The 23,445-nt window shown below is 40.5% G+C and overlaps 1 protein-coding gene across 10 annotated transcripts in view; it reads right to left on the reverse strand.

The window, feature by feature from the left end:
* MINK1 (misshapen like kinase 1) overlaps positions 1-23,445 on the reverse strand; it is a 50,109-nt gene that overhangs the window by 20,504 nt on the left and 6,160 nt on the right. For all 10 annotated transcript variants that reach the window (XM_043964692.1, XM_043964689.1, XM_043964687.1 and 7 more), the window contains exons 2-4: positions 5,327-5,392; positions 2,982-3,038; positions 2,779-2,904 (exon numbers count right to left, since the gene is read on the reverse strand). In XM_043964692.1, the coding sequence (XP_043820627.1) occupies positions 2,779-2,904; positions 2,982-3,038; positions 5,327-5,392 (249 nt within the window). The remainder of the gene's footprint in view (positions 1-2,778; positions 2,905-2,981; positions 3,039-5,326; positions 5,393-23,445) is intronic.

The following is a 23,445-nucleotide window of genomic DNA, read 5'->3' on the forward strand; positions in this document are numbered from 1 at the left end:
TGGGGTATAGGCCTACCAGTAGAAGAACAGTTGGGTCAAAGAACATGCAGTTTAGTAACTTCTATGGCACAATTCCAAGTTGCATTCCAAAATGACTAGACTATAATGTAGTTGTACCAACAGTGTATCATTGTGCCTGATTTCCCAAAACCCTTTCCAACACCTGTGATCTTCTTGTTGCCTTTGCTAATCTGATGGATATGAGGTGGAATCTCAAAGTTATTTTAATTTGCATTTCTCCAAATATTAGTAACTTGGAGCATAGCCATGGTTTTTTTCCTTGAAAACTACTTGTTCACATCCTTTGACCACTTATCAAGTAAAGAATGGCTCAGATTGTTTTTTTTTTTTTTTGGTGGGGCAATGAGGGTTAAGTGACTTGCCCAGGGTCACACAGCTAGTTAGTGTCAAGTATCTGAGGCCGGATTTGAACTCAGGTCCTCCTGAACCCAGGGCCGGTGCTTTACCCACTGCGCCACCCAGCTGCCCCCAATGGCTCAGATTCTTGAATCAGTTCTTTATATGTTTTGAATATGAAACTTTTATCAGAGAAAACTGATGGAAAGATATTCCCCAGTTAACCACTTTCCTTGTAATCTTAGTTATATTGGATTGGTTTGTGTAAAAACTTTTCAATTTTAGGTTAATCAAAATTGATTCCATTTCCAAAATCTCTCACACTCATTCACTCCTTTGTATCTATCAGAATACTTTGAAGATACTAGGTATTTAATAACTGTTTATTCAACAGCTGGACACATTCTAGGTTCATGAACTGTAATATGCCAGAAAAGAGCATCAGATGAAGTTCAAGTCCTGCCCTCTCTGTCAAGTTTTACTTACTCCTGCCTATATTAATTTCTTCTTCCTGGAAACTCTGACAGCATTTTAAGTAACAAACATTTATTACATTTACTGATTAAACAATTAATTTGGTCATTTTACACACACACACACACACACACACACACACACACACACACGCACTGCCTTATAACACCAATAATCTTTCTACTTTATCTTCTCCTTGAGAACAAAGAGCATATCTTACACAAGGAAAAGGTGTGCAACTGGTCAAATACTTGACAAAAGATGGCAGGGCCTACTAGAAAAGAGAGAAGGAAAGGGGAAACAAAACTCTGCGTCTCTTAGTATAGTCCCCTCTTCTCTAAACCTTCCTCCTCCACAAAGACTGCAGAACTGTGAGTTTAGGCAAGGAGGGTTGGCCAAAGGTCTCTTAGGAATATTCTGAATGATATTATAAACTCTTCTGGGAGCTGAGTATCACTAGACTTGGGTCCCAAATCCCAGTTCTGCCAATTACTAGAATGTATCTTCTGGGATGATACTTTATGATAGTGAGGTACGGGAATGTGGTGGGGGTAGAGCAGTGGAACAGACAATATAGCATTTGGCAAAACAATGGGAATTTTATGGGAGTTACTAAATGTATAAGTCCTCTCCTCCACAATAGGTGTTTTGTTTTTAGAAGATCTGCTAAAATGGGAGATGGATGGGGGAGGCCCCCGACCTTTCCCTCCAGGGTCTTTTTACCCCTCACAAAGATCAAATTAATTAGTGCTTATTAAATTCTAATTAATGTACCTACTATGTACTTAAAATATAGACCTTGTCAAATCTCTGTTCTGCCCAAAAATGTTCAGTGGTTCTTTACTGCTTATTTCAGTTCTTTTGCTAGCAATGTCCAATAGGAACCACCCGACCTTTCTATTTCATACTAGCTCCATCTTCTCTCCCCCAAAGATACTTTGTGCTTTCTTCCTTCAGGGCTTTTGTTCATGCTGTTCCATATGCTTGGAATGTTAGTGGAAACCATGGCGGATATGGAGTCCTAAGACTTGAATTCAAATCCTAACTGTACTCCTTCTACCTCTGTGATCTTAGGTAAGCCACTCAGCTCTCTGGACCTTGGTTTTCTTATAAATGATGGGCTTTAAACCAGGTGGCTTTGAATGTCACTTCTACATCTCTCTCGGGTTCCTTCCCTACTCCTGAACCCTTTCTAAAGTTAGATGGTAAAAGTCAGCTCTTTGAGGTAGCCTTTCCTCAAGCACACGAGCCAGGACCAACCTCCATGGCATATACTCTATACCACAGGGATTTCTGGATGTGGTTTTTCTCTCCCAACCACTAAGAACAGGACTCTGTGTGCAGCAGGTAACCAACAAACATTTGCTGAACTGAATTAAGAATGATGCAAAGTTGGGGCAGCTAGGTAGCACAGTGGATAGAGCACTGGCCCTGGAGTCAGGAGGACCTGAGTTCAAATCTGGCCTCAGACACTTAACACTTACTAGCTGTGTAATCCTGGGCAAGTCACTTAACCCCAATTGCCTCACCAAAAAAAAAAAAAAAAAAAAAAGAATGATGCAAAGTAAAAAAGCCCATAACCTCAAATCAATGAGCAAAAAGGGACCTTAGGGAGCCAACCCTTCATTTTATAAGTGAAGAAACTGAAGTCCCAGGAAAGGACAGTGTCTGGAGTCACATTCTGGTAATCAGCAGAACTGAGACTGGGACCCAAGTAGAACCTTAGTTCCTTCAAGAGCTTATAACACAACTAGAAAGACAGAACACATGCACATACAATAAACAAACCCAAACAATATAGTCCATGTAAATATACACACATATATATATACATACATACATAATTCTAGGTTTCAGAGAAGGGAAAAAGAAGCTAGGTTGCTGGGTATAGAAAAAGCATTCTAGTTAGAAAGGGTATAATGAGTTTAGTTTGGGGGTCTGGCTTACCCAGAGCTGGTCATCATTTCCAGGAGGGCTTTTTTTGACAAAGGCTCCATAGTATGTTGCAATGTTGCGGTGGTGGGAATATTTTTTCAGCATATTGATTTCTTGTTTAATCTCTTCCTCCTCATCCTAATTGAGGCAAAAGATGGTGAACCCTGGGGTTTTCTCCAATTTCCCTTCCCACCCACTATCCTGACTGGTTTTACCTCTGTGACATCCATGACCTTGATGGCAGCCAGCTGCCCTGTCTTCACATGTCGACCCTGGGGGACAAAGAAACATGAGTGATCTAGGCATTACTTAGAGGCTAAAGCACAATGCTAACACAGCCAAGATTATGCAGCTGATTCCCATATAGGTCACTTAGTTTTGAAAGAAAAGATATGGGGCAGCTAGGTGGCACAGTGAATAGAGCACTGGCCCTGGATTCAGGAGGACCTGAGTTCAAATTCGGCCTCAAAAAACACTTGACACTTACTAGCTATGTGACCCTGGGCAAGTCCAATTGCCTCACAAAAAAAGAAAGAAAGAAAGAAGGAAAGAAAAGGTATGATCATGTAACCCTGGTCAGAACCTTACTATGTGCTGTTGGTTAAAAATGGGTCAAGAAAAGGGTAGGTGTGAGGCTTCTTCCTTGAACTTCAGGAAAAAGAAATATGAGGGCATATGCCTTTGGGAATCATGTGATATCTGAGGCAGAGGAATGAAAAGACCCCATGCCTCCTTATGTTCAAGATGTAGGAAGCTGACTATGAGAACATGTTGGGGAGGTAAAGGGCATCTTGCTTCATCCTCTTCTGTTGCTGCCCAAATGCTTTCCACCCCACTGGACCATGTATGAGGATCATGTATGAGGTCTTAACTTCTTTCCTATATTCCTCTCTATACCCTAGTCTGTGTGACATTTTTCCAAACTTTTGTTGTTGGGGTGGAAAGAAGAGCAAAAGGCAGATCTGAAATGCTCTAGAAATGACAAAAAGCATGTAGATAAAAATATCAAGGAAAGATACTTCTGCCTTTATAGACTGGGCACCACCATCCTTCCTGTTCCCCTTGTCTTGCCACCAGTCAAGCATTCTTTTCTTTTTTTTTTTTTGAGGCAATTGGGGTTAAGTGACTTGCCCAGGGTCACACTAGGATGCTTCGTAGTTTATTAGAGCTAGTTAAGTGTTAAGTGTTTGAGGCCGGATTTGAACTCAGGTCCTCCTGACTCTAGGGCCGGTGCTCTATCCACTGAGCCACCTAGCTGCCCCCAGTCAAGCATTCTTAAGTAAACCTTCCAAAGTTCTTACAGGGAAAACTCAAGTGTCTAAAGCTTCCTAAAGAGGAAAACAGAGGAAGACAGCCCCCACAAGCACAGACACAAGGATTGCCAGTCCCACAGGTTATTTTTACTCTCAGCAATGATTTAAGACCCTGGATCACAGTAGCAGGGAGAATATAGAAATTCTATTTCCCATAGCAACAATAAAGAACTTTTGGAAAGGGATGTTTACCCACCTCCCTAAAGCTACACAAAGAATATGATACATGTGTATGGGGAGAGAGCTATAGGAGAAATGTAGATGGTCCCAAGTGATCCAAAGATGCACACACTCTCAGATGCAGAACCCCCCCCACATGACATCACAGTCACTCTAAGCACAACTGGTGGCACCCCCAGTTTTATAAACACGAAGCTAAAACTCAGAGAGGTTGAGTGATGTTCTTCTCGGTGACATAACTAGTATCGGTAGAGTCAGAGCTCAAAATAAGTTCTTCTAAGTTCAAGTCCACAGTGCTTTCTATTATATCATGTTATTCCTTAATCATACTGATGTGCTATCTTTTCTGGCAGGGAATCAGGGTGTTTGATTCCCAGTTATTTTTTTAGTGAAAATGTGTTTACAGTGAGCCATCTACTCTCATCAGTCCCTCTTGTGTCCATTATTATATGAATAATGGAGATTATTTAAAAACTGTTTTTGTAGGAGGAATTAAAGTAACTTATATAGAGAATCAAACCTATAACAAACCCTGAGTGCATGCTTGCTCACTTGCTTTCTCTCTCTTTCTCTCTCTCTTTCACTCACACACACACACACACACACACACACACACACACACACACACACACAAATACAAACACCAATTTTCACTTCCTAACATAATTTTTTTCCTCTCTGGGCCTCAGTTTCCTCATTTGTAAAATAAGAGGTTTGGGTTAGATGATCTCTAAGGTTGCATCCAACTGCTATGAACACATACTCTTTGTCCTCTCCAGTTGTAGTTCTGGATTTGCTCTTTCTCTTTTCTATAGCACAACCTGCCCAACTTCAGGTCTGTTTTCAACATATGTCAATATGGGATTTATACTAACTTTATCTGAGGAGAGAGGCCAGCAAAAAATGATCCCCTTTCCCCAATCTCTTTTCTATTTTTCTCTGATCCCCACCTTTCTTCCCTTTCCCAAGGTCCCCAACTCATGTGCCTTACATATAAACTTTTCTTAATCTTAGGAAAAGGTCCCATTTTTTTTACACTTTTTTTGAAGAGTCCCCTGGAGTCTTACCTTATACACTTGTCCATAGGTACCATTGCCAACCACTTCCACCAGCTCAAAGATCCCTGCAGGATCCTGGGGGAGTAGGGGGAATGGGAGGAAAAAGACAGAAAGAAATATTAGGGCTAAAGGAACACAGATTAAGGCTGACTAAAGTGGGAAGTATGTCTAGTCTGGGCATGGGACTGACAATTCCCAGAGAGTTTGGTGGAGGCAATCACATAGCTGCCAAAATAAGCATCCTAATGGAAGGATCTGACCATGCTACTGTTTTATTCAAAAACAGTCAATGGTTCCTTATTGACTTGAGGTGAAAATACAAACTTCTTGGAATTTGGCAATTAGAGTCTTCCACATTCTGGCTTCAGCCTACCTTTATCTTTCCAGCCTTATTTCCTATTATTCCCTTTTGAATACTATAGTCTAGCTAATCTGGGCTTTCAGTTCTGCAAAATGAACATGCCATCAACTACCTCTATGTATCCTCACAAGCCATTCTCCCAATGTACTTTATTAAAGTGTTTCCCTTCCTCACCTCAAATGTGAACCTCCTCTGTAAAGCCATCCCTGATTCTTCCAGCTGAAGGTAACTGACTTTCCACATATTTTTGCAGAACACATTGTCTACTATGTCTTCTTTATTCTAATCATGTTTTATGTTGTATTATACTTATCTGTGTATGTTGTACCTCTGCTATGCCCAAGTTGGAATGTAAGCACTATGAAGCCAAAGACTATGACTGGGTTTTGTTGTTGTTGTTGTTGTTGTTTTGCAGGGCAATGAGGGTTAAGTGATTTGCCCAGGGTCACAGCTAGTAAGTGTCAAGTGTCTGAGGCTGGATTTGAACTCAGGTCCTCCTGAATCCAGGGCCAGTGCTTTATCCACTGTGCCATCTAGCTGCTCCCCAAAGACTATAATTGGCTATGTAATTTTCATCTTTGTATTCCCAACTCTTAGCACAATGTCTGGCATAAAGTAGGCATTTAATAAATATTTTTCAAAATTGAAATGAATTTATCCAAGGGCTGATGGAATATGGGAACTAGTGGTGATCAATGCTCTGAGGGCTTCCCCAGTGCCCTTCTGTGATTTGAGAAGACACAAGTATTGAGAATATCCCCTAGCTGTCCTTTCTTTACAAAAAAAAAAAAGTGTTGATGATGCATTTTGCTTTTATATCACATTGATTTCAATCTATGACTTCCCTTTTTCCTACCCAATAAAGTCTTCACTTGTAAATTAAAAAAAAAAATCAATACATAGCAGCAAAGTGGTACAAATCCTACCTCAAATGCTTACTACCCATAGTGACCCAGGGCTAGTCACTTAACTTTTTTTTAGTCTCAGTTTCTTCATCTGCAAAATGGGAATAATAAAGCACCTGCCTCACAGGATTGTCTTGAAAGGATCAAATGAGATAACAAGTACTTATTAAGTGACTTCTATGTACCAGGTACTGAAGTAGGTAATGAGAATATAATGACAAAAGTGAAGCTGTCCTTAATCTCAAGGAGCTAACCCTTTATCAAGGAAGGCAACATATGCACACAAACTTATACAAGGCAGAGCTGGGGCACTGGCCAATACGAAGGGGTTGGAAATCAAGAAAGATTTCCTGTGGAAGTTGGTGTTGAACTGAGTCTTGAGAGAAGTAAGGGAGTCCTTGAAACCAAAGGGGGAGGTGGTGCCCTCGGGTCCGGGTGCCAGCCTGTGTAAAGGCAGAGGCAGATCCTGGAGAGGGGATGGGGCAGGGAGACAAATCAGGATTATTTTCCAGCAAAAGAGGATTCAGAACAAAGTAGGGTATGTCCTAGAGGTGTAAACTGCAAGATTCATGATCTAGCACAAGGGAGCAGGAGGAATTAAAGGCAATGCCAATGCCGTGACCCTGAGCTACTACAAAGTCATTTTCAAATGCCTCTTAGATATCTTGATCTGAAGGTCCCCAAAATATCTTGAATATTGTTGTTTAGCTGTGTCTATCTCTCCATGACCCCATTTTGGGGTTTTCTTGGCAAAGATACTGGAGTGGTTTGCCATTTCCTTCTCCAGCTCATTTTACAGATGAGGAACTGAGACAAAAAGGGTTAAAGACTTGCCCAGGGTCACACAGCTAGTAAGTATCCAAGGCCAGATTTGAACTCATGAAGGTGTCTTCCTGATTCCAAACCCACTGCTCTATCCATTGCACCAACACATCATTTCTAAAACCAAATTCATTATCTCCTCCCCTCTTCCCAACTCTCCTATTCCTGCCAAAGGTATCACCATCTCCCCACTGACCCAGGCTTGAAACCTCAGTGTCATTCTCAACATTTCACTCTCTTACTGCCTACAACCAATTTGTTACCAAGTCTCATCAATTCTACTTTTACAACAATATCTCTCACAGACACACAATGAACTGTGGGCTATGAGGGAAAGTGCATCCATTAGTGAGAAATGGTAGTGAGGAAAGCAGGATCATCAACTAACTTTCAGTTCTCACTGAGTGTCAGAAGATGAAAGGAGTGAGAAAGGAAGAGGTTTAATAAGAAAGGAAATATGTTAATTATGAAGCAGGGGTTTTAGAGGACACAGGCAGATCTAGAGTGGGACATGGGAGGACTGGGGTAGGGTTGAGATAGATGAAAGTAAGGGAATGGGTAACTGGAGATCAATTGGAGATGAAAAATGAGGTTTGTACAGCAGTGAGTAGGCTTCAGAATCACTGGGATGAGGAGAGTATAAGGACCACTGACAAGTGGTCTCTTCTGAAGGAAGAATGAGATTAGACTGTTCAAATTCTAGGCCCAACCTCATGGCAGATGGTGATGTTGTATCCTATGAGGTTCACTTTATAAGAGAGCCTGTTGAAGAGCTTTCTCTGGGGGACAGAAGATATAGGGGATCTTGTCCTGGGGTGGGACCAGCACTGGAGAAAGCCCCAAAGGCCATGGAAGCTGTAGGCAGGGTCTTGACCCCTTTGAAAGACAAGGTAAGTTCTTTGATGCCAGGCTTTCTTTTCTGCTGCATCCAGAGGGTAAAGAGCCCAGTACACCCAAAGCAAGGACTCCATGAACCGAATCAGTGAGAGGGAAAGGACTTTTCTTCTCTGGTCCCTCTCTTTTATTATAACTGAGAAATGGACCCAGGGGTGTTCTGTGTTGTTTGTCCTCCTCAGTTTCATGTAGCAGGTGATCCCCACGGGACCAGAAGAGTCACGGAGACCTCTGAGCCAAGACTGCAGGTGGGATGGTGCTGCCAGCCAGCCTAGTATGGAAGCCCTGAGAAACAAATGCCTGGGACTCAAGCCCTAGGGGGATTTTGAACTGGGACTGTGTTTTACGGGAACTGAACTAAACTATGAACCTAACAATTCTCTTCTCATCAGAGACTGAAGTGGTACAAGGAGGGAGGACTATTCCTCCCATGTATAAGAGAAGGGTCCCCATGGGACATGAGGTTCAATCCATGGTGACCTTCTCTTTGCCAAACCTGATGTGTAAATACTACTTTGTCAAAGCTAATATGACTATTAGGGGTTAAACTGAACTTAGGTGCTAGGCTCTCTAGCAACTACACTTGAAGGAACACTATCAGAAGGGGCTGAAGCCATTTTCAGGGAGCTTATACACCCCCTCAATCCCATTAATGGAACCAAAGAACCCTGGGGTGGGGGAGTGAAATCTAACCCACTTGGCCTTCAGGCAGTGAGAGTAAAGGTAAAGAGGTGGTAAAGCCTCATCTGGGATAAACTGGGTCTTTTGCTTTTGCAGGAATTCCTAGAGATTCTATACCTGGGACTTTTGATTTTTGAGATACCCTAGACTGTGAAATCCTAGAGAAATTTGGCAATTAAAAAAATTGTATATTTATATACAGTTGATTTTCCCCCTGATGAGTATTTCCTCATAAGTTCCAAATTTTTAATTTGTTGATTACTAGGACTGTTTAAATTCTGATACTTTTTGTATGACTGAATTCTGAATAAGGATTGGGTGAAAGAGGAGAGTGTAAAAGCTGGCTTAACGTTTTTTTTTGTTTTTTGGGGTTTTTTAGTGAGGCAATCGGGGTTAAGTGACTTGCCCAGGGTCACACAGCTAGTAAGTGTCAAGTGTCTGAGGTAGGATTTGAACTCAGGTACTCCTGAATCCAGGGCCGGTGCTCTATCTACTGCGCCACCTAGCTGCCCCTGGCTTAAAGTTTTAACATCAAAAAAACTAAGATCTTGGCAACTGGTGTCATCCCTGCCTGGAAAATAGAGGGAGAAGAAATGGAATCAGATTTTACATTCTTGGATTCAAAGATCACTGCAGATGGCAACTGCAGCTATGATGTTAAAAGACACTTGCTAAATATATAATTTGTGTATTCATGTGTTTATGTGCATATATACATATTATACATGTTATGTGTATTTATATATAATTTGTTTAATAAAAAAGTTTTATATATATATACACACACATACACACTTTAAATTAAAAAAAAAAAAAGACACTTGCTCCTTGGAAGGAAAGCCATGGCAAGCCTGGACAGCAGACTAAAAAGCAGAGACATCACCTTGCTAACAAAGGTCCATATAGTCAAGGCAATGGTTTTTCCAGTAGCAATTGCACTATGCTAATGAATGCAGGAATAAATGAAATCAAACTTGGAGCAGCAAGAATGGAGGCAGGTGTTGGCAGAGCTATGAACTGTTCCAACAATCCTGGGAAATTATTTTGAATTACACAAGAAAAGTCACCAAACTGTTCAAACCCTCTGACTAAGAGAATGCACTATTGGATACATACTCTACATACTCCAAAAAGATTGAAGCCAGAAAGAAAAGAAACATGGTGTCCCAGGGTGAGAACCCTGTGCACCAAGAGGAAAGCAAGTTCAAAAGAAGCAGTAGGTTGCTAAACAGCTATAACCAGGAATGGAATGGAGCTTTAGTTCGTTTCTAGCCTCTTCTAAAGCCTGCAGCAGGATAACCAGAGCAGGAATCTCAAGCCTGCAGTTGTGTCGCTCTGAACCAGCTTGCTAATAGTGATAATCATTTGGGGGGGTGGGGCAATTAAGTTTAAGTGACTTGCCCAGGGTCACACAGCTAGTATGTGTCAAGTGTCTGAGGCCAGAGCCTATGCTTTATCCTTTATCCACTGCACTACCTAGCTGCCCCCAGCTTGCTGATAGTGACTGAATTCAAAAGCAGTCTACTAAAACTCCAAACAGGCAAGCCCACAGGCGAACTGCTCAGACCAGAGGCAACAATCAGACTTTGCCCTGAATCAGACTACTTTGGAACTACACTGGAATCAAACTACACTAGAAGTCTGCAGGTCCTATCAGCCCAAAGAATCATTCTAGAAGTGTTAAGAACCTGGCCCTAACACAAAGTCAGTAGTCAAGAAGCAGGGTAGAAGACTAAGCAACCAAAAAGAGAATCCTTCCATAAAAATCTATTTTGGTGACAGGGATGCTCAAGTCACTGATTCAGAAGAGAATGACTCCAAAACCTTAAAAAGCAAATCCTCAAAAAACAAACAAACAAAAACTCCAATCATAGCCTGGGTACAAATTCAGCTAGAATTCCTGGAAGAGATGAAGCAAGAATTTAAAATGCCTTTTTAAATAAGAGTGACGGGGTAGGGAGCAGCTAGATGGCGCCCGCCCTGGATTCAGGAGTACCTGAGTTCAAATCCGGCCTCAGACACTTGACACTTACTAGCTGTGTCCCTGGGCAAGTCACTTAACCCTCATTGCCCTGCAAAAAACAAAACAAAAACAACAACAAAAAAAAGAGTGACAGGGGAGGGGTAAAAGGTGGAAAAGAAATGACAACTACAGAAGAAGGATTGGAAAGGGAATTTACAGCTTAGCAAAAGAGGTACAAAATCTTGCCCAAGAAACAAACTTCCTGAAAGTTAAAATGGACCAAACAGAAGCCAGTGAACCCATGAGACAATAAAAAATATTAAAACACAGTTAAAAGACTGGAAAAAAAAGAAAATATAAAGTATCTCATAGCAAACAACCGACCTGAAAAACTGATTGAAGAGAAAAAAAATTCAAGAACCACTCCAGTACCTGAAAGCCATGAGTGAAACAAGAGTGTAGATATCATGGTTCAAGAAATCTTTTTTTAAACATTAAATTTATTTTGAGTTTTATATTCTCTCCTTCCAGCTCCTCCCCACCCATTGTGAAGGTAAACAATATATGATATGCACGTGAAGTCATGAAAAACATATCTATATTAGCCATATTGCAAAAAAAGCAAGAAAAATAAAGTAAAAAACAATATTTTTCAATCTACTCAGAATTCATCTAGTTCAATAAATCTCTCTCTCTTATTTATTTATTTTTTGGTGAGGCAATAAGGGTTAAGTGACTTGCCCAGGGTTACACAGCTACTGTCAAGTGTCTTAGGCTCCATTTGAACTCAGGTCCTCCTGAATCCAGGGCCAGTGCTTTATCCATTGCGCCACCTAGCTGCCCCCTAGTTCAATAAATCTTAAAAGAAAACTACCCAGACCTCTTAGAAACTGAAAGCAAAGTAGAAAACAGGAAAAAGAAAAAAAAAAACCAACCCAAACTGAAAACTTTTAGGAACATCAGAGCCAAAATCCAGAGCTCCAGGTCAAAGAAAAAATACTGCAAACAGCCAGAAAGAAAGAATTCATGTAATGAAGAGCCACAGTCATGCTTACACATGATTTAACAGCCACCACCACAATAAAGGAGTGAAGAACTTAGAATTTTCAGAAGATAAAAGATATATACTTACAGCTAAGAATAGCTCTCAACAAAACTGAATACAATGCCACAAGGGGAAAATATGGAGCTTTAATGAAATAGACTTCCAAATATTCCTTATGAAAACACCAGAGCCAAGTAGAAGCTTTGAAGTTCAAACACAAGAGGTAAGAGAAACACACAAAAAAGTAGACATGAATGAATGGGGGACTGAAAAAGGATAAACTGCTTACACTCAGATATGGGAAGAAGATATGTGTCCCCTTTGAACTTTATAATCATCAGGACTCAGAGAGAGAATCTAGGGAATCTAATTAGACAAGGCTTGGTAGTGGTTTTGTTGATGATCTTAAGAGAAAAATGGAAAGAGGGAGGAAGAGGAATACACTGTGAGGTGGAGGGGAGAAAGAAAGGGAAAATTATCTCACATAATGTACAAGTAGACAGCTATACAAACAAGGAGGAAGGGGTAGAGGGAGAGCTGGCATTTGAATGTCACTCAAACTGGTCAAAATGGGAAAGGATAAACACACATACACATACAAAGTTGGATACAGGAATGTATTTCACTCAACAGGGAAATAGAAGGAAATAGAGATTGGAGGATAGATTAAACAGCAGCTTAGTAGATAGGGTGCTGGGCCTAGAGTCAAAAAGACTCAAGTTCCTGAGTTCAAATTTAACCTCAGACACCTACTAGCTATGTGACCCTGGACTAGTCATTTAAGCTTGTTTGTCTCAGTTTCCTCATCTATAAAAATGAGCTGGGGGGAGCAGCTAGATGGCACAGTGGTTAAAGCACTGGCCCTGGATTCAGGAGTACCTGAGTTCAAATTCGGCCTCAGACACTTGACACTTACTAGCTGTGTGACCCTGGGCAAGTCACTTAACCCCCTATTGCCTGCAAAAAAAAAAAAAGAAGAAGAAGAAAAATGAGCTGGAAAAGGATATGGCAAACCACTCCAGTATCTTTGCTAAGAAAACCCTAAATGTCTGATGTTACCAAAAAACTACTGAACAACAAGATTAAGTAACAGATAAGTCTGAAGTGAAACACATTCTAAAGATGTTACAAAAATGTTTATAATTCTTTTAGAGGGGGTAAAGAATGGGAATCTGAGAGAATATCCATATACTGAAGAATGGCCCCATTTTCTCATTTAACAACCACCACCACCATCACCCAAACATTGACTCCTGAGAATAGATAATGAAATAGATTTCCCTCTTGGCAGGAAAGTGGAGGGCAGGACAGGAGAGTGGTGAGGGAAGTACTGTTGCAGAATTTTGTATACATTTTCAGATGGGGTCTCTTTATTGCTCATCCGTTTTTCTTTGTTGCAAAGGAGAGCTCAAAAAAAAGGTGAAGGCAGGGCAGGGTTAGAGTTAGATTTCTAGAAATGACTGATATAAAAACAAAAGATACCAGTAATGCTTTTGGAGATATATATATTTTTAGTGAGGCAATTGGGGTTAAGTGACTTGCCCAGGGTCACACAGCTAGTAAGTGTCAAGTGTCTGAGGCCAGATTTGAACTCAGATACTCCTGAATCCAGGGCCAGTGCTTTATCCACTGCGCCACCTAGCTGCCCCGATATATATATATATATTTTAAGAATGGAAGTTGGAGGTGGAAAGGAATATGGGCATCATCATTACTAGCTTTAATATTCTATCATTAACTGCAATTATCACATTCTGAATCTACTACTGGCTGTTGATAGACACCGCAACTTCTATTTCACATGTCTCTAAACCTGGGAGCGTCTTAGCTTAAATACATAAAGAGAGGAGAGAACATGAGCTTAGTATGTTCTATATATGATGCTCTTGGAAGTCAAGAAAAGTGGTTTTTGGAATTGGTTCAGGAGAGCAGAGAAGAAAACCTTTGAAAATGGACCTGCCATGAATACTTCAAAGAAATATGGCAAAACTGATATGAAATGATATAGAATAAACTAAAAGAAAAATATCCACACTGACTAAAACTATGTAAATAAAAACATTATTAAAATGGCAATACAACTCTGGTCAAATCCAACCCACAATAATCATATTTTAAAAAATTATTTATGTATAATTTCATTTCCCCCAAATTACATGTAAATACAAATTTTGACATCAAATTAAAAAAAATTTTGCGTTCCAAATTCTCTCCCTCCCTCCCTCCCTCCTCCCCTAAGAACTCAAGCAATTCAATATAAGCTATATATGAGCAGTCATGCAAAACATTTCCACAATATTAATATTTTTTTTAAAAACAACAAATAGTAAATTACAGAACAGTTTAAGTTGCATCTACTACTGATTAAAATAATTTTAACCTGGTTAGCTTAATTGTTTTTAGGAAATTCACCATGTTGGTGTTTTGTTTAGACTCGTCTGCTCTGTCAAAACAAAATGTATTGGTAATGAAAAACAAAGCTAACAATTACATGGGCCTCTCATAGAAGTCAATGGGAAAACAAACAAACAAAAAAACAGAACAAAACATAAAAGAAGTCAATTGGATAACTGGGGAAAATCCATCTACATGGTTTGCATGGAGGGGGAGCAGTAGAGGCCTAAATACCATACTCTGCTTTAGGGAATTAAGAGAGGAGAAGATCTGTTTAGTCTGCTCTGGGAGAAGATGTGAAAGTATAGCACGAATATATGATATGACTATATTATAGCACAGAAATGACTGTAAATTGCTGGAGTCTTTATCAGCAGAGTACAAGCTCTAATACCAAAAGCTAGCAAGCAGGAAAACTCTGAGTAAAGTTCTAGCCATGGACTGTGTTTGTCCTCAAAGGACCAGTGTAGCTAAATTCAAAGAGGCTTCCGCCACAAGGTTGGCTACAATATGTCCACAGATGAAATTACAGATATTCTGAAGTACTGACATATTGACCTCAAGTGTCAATATTAATATTAATATTTTTTTAGTGAGGCAATTGGGGTTAAGTGACTTGCCCAGGGTCACACAGCTAGTAAGTGTTAAGTGTCTGAGGCGGGATTTGAACTCAGGTACTCCTGACTTCAGGGCCAGTGCTCTATCCACTGCGCCATCTAGCTGCCCCTGTCAATATTAATATTACACAGATACATCTTCAGAAAAGGCATCTATCTGCATGAGATGTGTTGCAGTTTACTGAAGCAAATGCCATTTGTAATGGGCATGGGATAGTTACCCCATGGGTGAATGCCTCATTGGAGGCATTGCCCATGCTGAATTCAGCAACAGTGACCTCCTGGCTGTTCCACAAAAAATAAACTCCATTTCTCAGCTCCAAGTATTTTCTCTGACTGTTCCCCATGCCTGGAATACGCTCCTTCCTCAACTCTGCCTACTAGCCTCCTGGGGTTTTTTTCTGAGGCCCCACTAAAATGTCATCTTTTATAGGAACTTTTTCCCAATCCCTTTTAATTCTAGTGCCTTTCTCTGTTAATTATTTTCTATTTATCTCTATATAGAGAGGATATATTTGTTTGCATGTTGTCTCCTCTATTGGACTGTGAACTCCTTGAGGGGAGAAATTGTCTTTTGCCTCTTTTTGTATCCCCAACACTTAGCACACTGCCTGACACACAGTAGGCACTTAATAAATGTTTACTGATTGACTGAATCAGTCCTAGTAATAATACTGAACAAAAGATTTGGGCAGGGGGCAGCTAGGTGGTGCAGTGGATAAAGCACCAGCCCTGGATTCAGGAGGATCTGAGTTCAAATCAGGCCTCAAACACTTGATACTTGCTAGCTGTGTGACCCTGAGCAAGTCACTTAAGCCTCACTGCCCCACCAAAAAAAAAAGATTTGGGCATGGAATGGAATCCCCATCTCAAATGGCATGTGTTCTCTCTTGTTTTTTCTGTCTCTGTCTCTGTCTCTGTCTCTGTCCCCCTCTCTCTCTCTCTCATATCCAACTGAACTGGGACAGTTTTAAGAACAGGCTTAGCATGAGAACATATTGCATATCTATCATCTCACCAGTCTAGTAAATTCAGGGAGTCTTATCATAAGATTGGTTGCATGATGAATTTTTAGGGTCATGAAAATTCTCAGAATGGTTGAGACCCAGGGGGCCAGTGGAAGCATTGGGAATAAGCATTGGTATAGTGCAAAAAGAATAAATGAACAAATAAAAAGAGTTCATACTCTGTTCTACCTTTCCCCCCAAAGTTCCTATACCTCAAAAGTGAAGCTCCCAAGGGATTAAGGAAGAAGAATAAACTCCCTCCTTGCACCATGATGTGGTTCCTAGAAAAAGAGCAGACAACTTCAATTCAATAAACATCTATTAAGTAACTGTGCTTAAGACACTGTACTAGGTGGTAGGGATAAAAAGACTAAAAAAGGAATAGTTTTTGCCCTTAAAGAATATACATTCTCCTAGAAGGCTACAGTATATATCCATAGTAGGTAAATACAGATAGGTACATAATGTACCTATCTAAACCAAACAACTACACAAACTAAACAAGAGCCATCTCAAGAGTATTCCCAAAGAAAAGCAAACCAGTCAGGAAAAAAGAACATTATTAGTTCCACAGGTGTTACACACTGTATGTTGTTGGACTTTTTCAAGGTATCAATCAGTTGTACTGACTTTCCCCCCCCTTTTTAAAAAAAATACTATATGTCATATGGGATGGCTCTCCAGGAGGAGGAGGGATACATGAAATACCATGGCAACATAAGAAACAGAAAATATCAATAAAGAAATTTGAAAGACTTTTATCAGTTAATATGAAATTGATTATGAGCCTAAAACTAAAGTATAAGGGGAATATTGGCAGCATGGTGTGGTGGAAGGAGTAAGACATTTGGAGTGAAAGTTAAAGTTCCAGCCTTGCCATCCTTGGGCAAGTCATTTAACTTCACTGGCTCTCAGTTTTCTTAACTTTAAGATGACCTCCTAGATCTATAATCATATGTACTTTGGAAATCCCCTGGGTCTTCATCTGTCATTCTCCCTACCCCCTACCCCTATATCTTTATCATACCTCAGGTAAAGACTCAATCAGGGAATGGAAACTTTAATGAGCAAGAATGAGGAATTATCTCCTATCAGTCTGATTAAGGCATGACTCCTCATACAGTCATGAAGACTGTTTTTCTAGATCCTACAAGAAAGTAATCTATAAATCAACAAATCTTTATTAAGTGTCAAATGTGTGCCAGGCACTAAAATGAGAGCTAGGGATATAAAGAAATGATCCCTACTCTCAAGGAGCTTACATTCTCTTGGTAAAGACAAGAATATGTATGTTATAGACATAAATATGAAGTGAATATCATAGTTAAATATGAGGAAGTATGGGAGGGTGGGCACTAGCAGTTGTAGGGAACAGGAAAGATTTCACAGAGTAGATGATTTTGGGGGGGGTAAGACAATTGGGGTTAAGTGACTTTTTCAGGGTCACACAGCTAGTAAGTGTCAATCAAGTGTCTTGGATTTGAACTCAGGTCCTCCTGAATCCAGGGCCAGTGCTCTATCCACTGCACCACCTAGCTGCCTCAGAGTAGATGATTCTTGACGCTTAAGAGAAGGACTCTGAAGTAGAGGCAAGGAGGAAGTGTATTTTAGGCATGGGGTCTGCCAATACGAGGGCACTGAAACAGGAGATAAAGTGTTATGTATGTAATAGAGACAAGGCCAGTTGGGCTGGATGCCAAATTCCCAGAATACAGAAGAGGGGACAATGTCCAAGGAATCTGGAAAGATAGGTTGGGGCCAGGTTGTGTCAAAATTTAAAAGCTAAACAGGGGGTTATGCTTTATGCTGGAGGCAAAATAGGAAGTCACTGGAGTAGATGGAGCAGTCACATGATCCTGCAGTTAAGGAAAATTACTTTGTTAGTAATGTGTAGGATGGACTGGAGAGGTGAGAGCCTTGAGAGAGGGAGGCCAATTAAGAGACTGTTATAATAATCTAGTTGAGAAGTGGTAAGGGCCTGAACTAAGGTGGTAGTTCTGAGAGTAAAGAGAAGGAAGATGGGCAATTGGATATGTGGGTAGAGAAGGGGGTAAAAAAAGAAAAATTTAGAAGAGGGGAAAGTTTTAGGGAAAATATAAGATCCATTTTGGAAATGTTGAGTTTAAATGTCTCTGAGACCTCCAGTTTAATATGTTTAACTGGCAATTAGTGATGGGAAACTGAAGGTCAGGGAAGAAACTAGGGCTAATATCTCTGTCTCTCTCATCTGTATAAAGATGACAGTTAAATCCCTGAGAGCTTACCAAGAGAAAAAGTATAAAGGGAAAAGAGGGCCAAGGATAGAACCTTGGCTTAATATGATCAATAAGTCAGCAAAAGAACCTGATAAAGGGTCAGACAGATAGGAAGAGAAGCAAGAAATAAAACCTATAGAAAAACATATTCATAGCTCAGGCTCCATAGAATGAGATTCTTTCCATTTGTATATCGAGGAAACAAGAACTATATATACATAAACACATAGCATCTCTCTCAAATCCAATCTCTATTGTAGTGGATTCAACACCTCCCCTGAGCAGGTTGCTCATTAACCAGCCCAACCCCAAAATGGGAGACAGGTGAGAGATATCTTATTCCCTTGGGTTCTCCTAAAGTTGGGAACTGCCCCTAAAAGGACCAACATTTCATGTAATGCCTGCCACCCAAAATCCCCAGAGTCTCCCAAAACCCCTTTGAATGAAACAGACCTGTGACAGTTCTTGCTCTCTTGGTCGTCCCTGAGGTTATAGACACACTGGTCTCTACCAAAGTTGTTTTTGGCCTGGGGCTCCATCCTACCATCCTTACCACCTCTTTCTAGGATTCTTCTCCTGATTTCCTACAATAGAAGCCAAGTCTTACTGAATGTTTCATCCACATTTTAAAACAATATATGCCTTCCAGCTTACTTTCACCTCCTGGGGGGAGCATGGATAAAGTGCAGTATAAAATAAAAATCTGATCTGAATACTAGTACCAGATCTGAAACTAATTATGTAATCTAGGGTAGATTACAAAATCCCCAAATCTTACTTTCCTCCTCTATAAAATGAGGGAGGATAAATGACTTCTAAGGTCCTTTCCAGTGCCAAAATTCTCCAATTCTATGACTTAGTTGTGAGTGACCTTCTGTCTTTTTTCACTTCTTGGGAATGGATTTGGAAATGACCTATTATTCAAATCTCTGCCACCTATTAGTGGTGTGGCTGTGGACAAATTATATTTCACTTGAGTCTCAGATTCATTTTCTGCAAAATGAGGAGGCTGGAACAGATATCTGCAAGATTCTAAGATCTTGGTCTAGCAGAAACCCAGTTTACCTTCAATTGTGGAGAGTAAGACAAAAGCTGTTGGAAAAGATATTTGACCACATGGCAGCTAATTTATAGAATTTATAATTTAACAGGTAACTTACAACATTTCTATTTCTCTCCCAACTAAATGGTCTGTTCCAGGCTCATTCCAAGGTTTGGAGAATTGGACTTGCCTATCCCCCAGCATTTAGCAGTTAATCTCTAAATGATAAACACCATCTCCATACCAATAAAATATGAAACCAGTCATATATATGTGTGTGTGTGGGGGGGGGGTATCTTGGAGACCATGTCTCCTGCCACCTGCTTTTTGAGTTCATCAATCAGTTGTCATGAGAAATGCCTTCATTTCTTTGTCTTTTCTTCCTTCCTTTCCTTTTTTTTTTGCAGGGCAATGGGGGTTAAATGACTTTGCCCAGGATCACACAGCTAGTAAGTGTCAAGTGTCTGAGGCTGGATTTGAACTCGGGTCCTCTTGAATCCAGGGCTGGTACTTTATCCACTGTGCCACCTAGCTGTCCCCTGCCTTCATTTCTTTGTATACCTTACAATGCTTAAAATACAGAAGGTACTTAAAAATATTGAGGAACTGAATGAATCTAATGGAGGGAAAAAAATCAGTCCAAGGAATGCTTAGGTCCACATCTACCATATATATTTTGGTGAGATTTGCTGAAGGATATGAGTTTTTGCAGAGATTAGAGCTGATTAGAATGGAAAGGCAGCCCTTGACAGACACATTCCTCTGGTCTTGCACCAGCCTTTTCCAAGCAGAAACAAGAATTAGTACCCATGGGAGGGTTACAGGATGAGGCTTTGGAAGCAATTCAATTTGAAGCTAGATTGCTCTGCTTCTGACCCCAATCCTTATCAGAAGGCCACCTGATCTTCAGGTGTTCTTGAAGATTTGAGACCTAATTAGTTAAGAGGAATATATCTGAGCTCTTGGACAGTCTTTTCTGTCTGTTGACTAGGGCACTTGAGCATACCTTGAGGAGAGTCTTTTTATCACTCATGATTATTTTCCTGGTACATACTCAATGGCTCTAGACTTAGGCACCTCCTATTTGGGGGGTGGGGGTGGAGGGGTGCTGGTTCTCATAATTAATCTAAATATGATATGTCAGTGACAAGGAGGTGGAGGTTATCTCAGAATGGACAGCCTATTCAGCTTGGATACTAATGTAGGAATTGTCCTAAGAACAACCTTCACAAAAGCTACTGGAGGAGATCTTTTGATAAGCAAATGTATAAGGTACAAGTGGCTATACCTCATGTGGCGGTTAAAATTAAATGTGGTCGCCTTATTTCTGTTCCAAGTTTTAGGAAAACTTAGCTGGGGTTTCTAATATATTGCTACTTATAAATTAGCACCACTTTGGGGGCATTAAGCATTTATTAAAGTATATTAAATATTAGTAGATAGAGAGAGCACATGGCTCAGAATGTTCAGAAGCCCTACGTACCTAGGATTTCAGAAGAGTGAGAGAAAGCAAGGAGCTGCTGCCTCCTCTGAGTCTTAGGCCAAGAGGAAGTCCTTGTGCCTGTGAGAGCAGAAGCTTCCTGTGGGTCCGGAGGAGAGGCGGCCCTTACGCACTGCTTCAAGCTAATTGGCTAGCATCATTCAAATCTATTGGTTTACTGGATTTAAGGGTGGTCCATAAGCAGAATGTGCTGAGGTCAGAGTTCAGAGAACACACCCTCTGAGGGCCAGGCTTTCAGGTAGGTGTGGTTTTAATTAAGTTAACTTTAAATGAGTTAATCAGCAAAGTCATTCCAATCAATCTTTTTTTTTTTTTTTTTTTGCGGGGCTATGGCAGGGTTAAGTGACTTGCCCAGGGTCACACAGGTAGTAAGTGTCAAGTGTCTGAGGCCAGATTTGAACTCAGGTACTCCTGAATCCAGGGCTGGTGCTTTATCCACTGTGCCACCTAGCTGCCCCCTAATCCAATCAATATTAATGTAATCCCTTGGAGGGGCAGCCTCTGGGTACCCCCAAACCCATCATTTTCTCACACTCAAAGAAAACTATTAACTTTTTTTTTTTTTGGGCAGGGCAATGGGGCTTAAGTGCCTTGCCCAAGGTCACACAGCTAGTAAGTGTCAAGTGTCTGAGGCCAGATTTGAACTCAGGAACTCCTGAATCCAGGGCCGGTGCTTTATCCACTGCGCCACCTAGCTGCCCCCTTAACTCTTAAAATGTATGCAAAAACGGATGCTTAATATAAAAGTTTCTTCTACCTAGGAAAGAAGTATTCCAAAACTGGGTTTGCAATTGCAGCTACAGAAGATAATAGATAACAATAATAATAACAACAGTGGCTTGATCCATCAATATCTTGAACTATGAGGTTATGGTACATAGTAATCAAAAGAAGGTACTGGCTGATGAAAAAAGGCAACCAGGACATGGCCACAGCCTCAGTGCCTTCCTCCACTCCCAGGAAATAGGTGTGGTGTCTTGAAGAACATGTCTCCTGCCACTTGCTTTTCAGGTTCATCAATCAGTTCTCATAAGCTGAGAAATGCCTTCATTTCATTGTATGCCTTACAATTCCTAGAACATAGAAGGTACTAAAAAATATTGAGGAACTGAATGGATCTGATGGGGGAAAAAAATCAGTCCAAGGAATGCTTAGGTCCACATCTATCATCAATAAAGTATTTCTGAACTCACACTGTGTCCACAGCACTTTGTCAGGCATTGTCAGGAGATATAAAGAAAGACTGAAAGGAGTTTATATTCTAGTGAGAAGTCAGAATATATATGTATGTATGTATGTACATATGTGTGTGAATTATACTTCATGGAAGGGCTTGAAATAGGCATCAATTCATTATGGCACCCTTAATCTACCAGGGTCACAGGTTTAAAGCTAAAAGGCACTTAAGAAGTTACATGGTCCAAAATCTTCATTTAAGAAATGAGGAAACTCAATTCCCCAGAGGTTAAGTGATCAACCCCAAAACCACATAGATAATAAATAGAAGAGCTGGGCTTATACTCTGGGTCAGGTAAATGAAGGAAAACGATATTTATTAATCACTTAATATGTATCAAATACAAAAGCAAGGACAGTTCCTGACTACAAGGAGCTTATAATCTAATAAGAAGAGACAACATATATAGATAGGGAAGTGGTGGTCAAGAGAGGCACATTGGTTTTGAAAGTTATGGCGGGGGGAAGCTAGGTGGCACAGTCTATAAAACACTGGCCTTGGATTCAGGAGGACCTGAGTTCAGATCTGGCCTCATCAGACACTTGACACTTACTAGGTGTGTGGCCCTGGGCAAGTCATTTAACCCTCATTGCCCTGCAAAAACCACCACCACCACCACCAAAAAACAACACAAAGTTATAGGGACAAAAGAGTGGGACCTCAGGGGAGTAGATTGATACATTCCTTCCAGAAACAATGGCAGAGTTAATTTGATTAGGGTTCCAGAACTAGGGGGAAGGGGCAAGTAAAAAAGGTATTTCCAGGAAAAGCCATCACTAATCAGGACAGTGACTCCAAATTCAACTTTTACTGTTTCCATTTCACCACACTGTTTAGTTCCTTGGAAAGAGGCTTTTTGTCAATCAAGAGGTTCTGAAGAAGCTCCTGATTTGGTAAGTAATTATTTTTGCAGTTAGCCACAACTCACAGCCCCAGTCTCTGACTTGGCAATACTTCAATGACACTTTCAGTAAGGGGTAAAGTTAACACTTATCACACTCTGTAATTCAGTGTTTGAGCCAATTAAACCCAGTACCCAGAATAACTTCAGCAACTAAGAGGAAGGAGAGAGGTGGTTTGGATCATATCCCCTTACTACATACAGATAACTTATGCTGTCAAATGTAAAGAAATTTGAGAATGTTTTTAATGGAAGGGTGGGAAGAATGACTTTGAAGAACTCCTTGCCCATCTATTAAAAGTTGTCAGGCCTGAAGCTGATGCCCTACAGATGGGGGATGTTGCCAAACTGGTTGCACCTTAAGAATAAGCTCCAATACAGTGTTTCCCAATCTAGCTATCACAAAATTCCTCCTGTCTCACCTCACAGAATTCCTCTATGATCCTGGGCATTTTATTTGATGCATTTTAAAAACATTATTCTGAGAAGGGGTCATAGGCCTC

This window comes from Dromiciops gliroides, chromosome 4 (assembly GCF_019393635.1).
Source record: "Dromiciops gliroides isolate mDroGli1 chromosome 4, mDroGli1.pri, whole genome shotgun sequence".
NCBI classification, from domain to species: domain Eukaryota; kingdom Metazoa; phylum Chordata; class Mammalia; order Microbiotheria; family Microbiotheriidae; genus Dromiciops; species Dromiciops gliroides.